Here is a 2,500-nt window from a genome sequence, read left to right on the forward strand (position 1 = left end):
CAGGGTATAAAACTGATCGACGGACGCACCAGAGATATTCAAAGATACGTCAACATTGGACATATCTTCTCCCGGATCGGTTCCCACACTGTCATCTCTCATAGCGTCCTGTACAGGCGATGCCACGTTAGAGTGAACGATAAAAGACCCAGTCATCTCACTTTCATATTGACTGTCGTCGTTTTCTGAAAACGACAAGTTAATATCCGTGTCCAAACTCCCAGAATCGTCCCCACTGGACAAAATGAGACTTTCACACAAAAGAGTTATCGTCTCGTCTTCGCCGTCAAAACTCTCCTCGTGAAATGACGTCATTGTTGTATCGGAAGTATTGGTGACGTCATCAGCTACAATGCCGCTCGAATCGCTTGACGATGACGAATCCACTAAATTTGGACAATCAGAATCTGTTTGTTCCTCATTGTTTTGCGTGGTTGTACCCAGCACAACTGCTTGAATGTCATTTTCTACACCTACATTTTTGGGAAGATCTTCCATTTTTGGACTTTCTATGTCAGACAAGTTGAGACTCCTTCTCACGTCCAGGTCATCCTCGCCATCAGTTGAAGCGCAATAGTTTTCATTGACAATTGACCTTGGCTTAGATGTTGTGTAGCTTGTAGCATCCTCACTGATTTGAATTGTCTCTCTGATCGCGTCAGTCTTTTTCCACGGAGCAGCACAGTGGGGTTTTGCTTGAATGCTAGAATGTTCCATATCAGAACATATTTCGGCGACCTCCAAGTCTAGCATGAACTCTTCAGTTGTCGGTGATAGCTGTTGGTGTGTTACGCTTTTACCAGGTGACACGCAGGAAATTGTTTTGTCCATCTCTAACATCTCTTTCTTTCTTTCAAGTTTCTCTGCCATTTGTTCATCCATTTCAGATCCATTATTTTCAACAATTTTTTCATCTTCAGAAGACAAGACTGAAACCTCTAACTCTAATCTGTCCTTCGAATTTGCTACATTTTTCATATTATTTGTTTCATAATCATCTATATTGTCATTTTTCTGGTCTGAACCAACGCTACCCTCAATAACTTCCTCAACAGTTTGATTTTTATTCACAATCCATTTCTCATGTCTTTTAGTCGGACTATTGTCTTCATTGTTAATCTGCAATGACATGTCCTTGTTTTTATCTACCATATCACCGTCACTTCCAATTGATTTTAGGTCATTCTGTATTCTGTCATTTTCAACGTTTTCACCAGTTTTTCCATTGACCTCATGTGTAATGTTTTCTCCTTGGCTGATCTCCAGTTTGCCATCATTTAGTTCTCTGCTTGAGTTTTCATGTGTACATTCTACAATGTTTTCACTAACAGACAATTTCTGTATTCCACATCTTGGTGGTTGTTTGCTTTTATTCCAGATCTGTGTATCTTTTACCAATGGGTTGGAGGCTTCATCGGGGTCTTTCATTTCTTTTTGTGATGGTCTCATGTTTTCTTTGGAGTTTGTTTCAGCATTTGCCGATGATTCCACGTTTTCATCAATGAACGGAATATCTTCCAATGATGATTCCAAACCGTCTTTGTTTTGTCTTTCTTCTCGTGATGATTTTTCCGGTGAGTTGTTGTCGTTACATAGTATGTTGGACGTTGATGGTGTCTTGGTGTTTTCAGCGAGAGGCAGGCTCGGTGTTTTCTCAGCAATGCTTTCATCGGGTCTATGTAAATTATCATTAAGGAATTCGGTGGAAGAGCTAGGGTTCGGTGACATATCTAGAGATGATGCTTTAGGCGAATTCCTCTCGTGAAAGCATTGGCTATTTGATATACTTTTATATACTTGAGGGGATGGTTTGAGATCATCTTCATCTTCACCCTTTGTAGACTCTTTGTTTTTAGTACTATCAAGCCTGGTTTCGTCGTGGTATGAGTCGATGTTAGACGTTGAAGATGGAGATTGCTGGTCCTGAGATGAGAGGTCAGGTTGGTCTTGGGGCGTAGGGTCAACATGATTTGGATGTGCAGGAATGGAGTGATTTGGGGTGGTGGGTTGGGTTTGGTCTAGGGGTTGATATTGAGGCTGGTTTTGGGTTTGGGGGTGAGGCTTGTCTAGACCTGGGGATTGAGGCTGGTCTGGGGGTTGGGATTTAAGCTCGTCTAGGGGTTGGGGATGAGGTTGGTCTTCAAGGGAATGCTTTATGCCCAGTGATTGACCACTGGGCAACGATCTACTTTTTACATCTTGGTTTGAGATGGTTGGGCAATCTTTAATATTTTCTACAGGGAGATCTGGGGTGGGTTTTGGTCCATTCGTCGGAGGGGTACGTTGTATATCATTGATGGGTTTTGATTGTTGGGAATTCGATTGACGAAAACCGCTGAGATCATCTAAACATGAATTAATATTGGTCGATGTAGTTTCACCATAGTCTGTTGCCGGTATTGTATGCGTAACGGCAACCTTTTTATAAGTAGACACTTTAAAGTTAATTCCGCCGCCATCTTGATAATCGTCATTGCTAAGGTCACTGTCTGCTACTGAC

General features: G+C 41.8%; 2 protein-coding genes across 4 annotated transcripts in view; both read right to left on the bottom strand.

Moving 5' to 3' along the window:
• The window catches only part of LOC144976313 (FH1/FH2 domain-containing protein 3-like), a 188,572-nt gene that overhangs the window by 118,525 nt on the left and 67,547 nt on the right, over positions 1-2,500 (bottom strand). The gene's annotated exons all lie outside the window — the stretch shown is intronic.
• The window catches only part of LOC144976084 (uncharacterized), a gene marked incomplete at its 3' end in the record, with an annotated part of 3,700 nt that continues 1,200 nt past the window's right edge, over positions 1-2,500 (bottom strand). Inside the window, 1 exon segment of the mRNA XM_078920261.1 lies at positions 1-2,500. This exon segment is cut by the window's right edge and continues 1,200 nt beyond it. Within this exon segment, the coding sequence (XP_078776387.1) occupies positions 1-2,500 (2,500 nt within the window).

The sequence above is a fragment of the Berghia stephanieae genome, chromosome 7, assembly GCF_034508935.2.
Source record: "Berghia stephanieae isolate SIO BIC M18660-M18661 chromosome 7, UCSD_Bste_1.3, whole genome shotgun sequence".
NCBI lineage: Eukaryota > Metazoa > Mollusca > Gastropoda > Nudibranchia > Aeolidiidae > Berghia > Berghia stephanieae.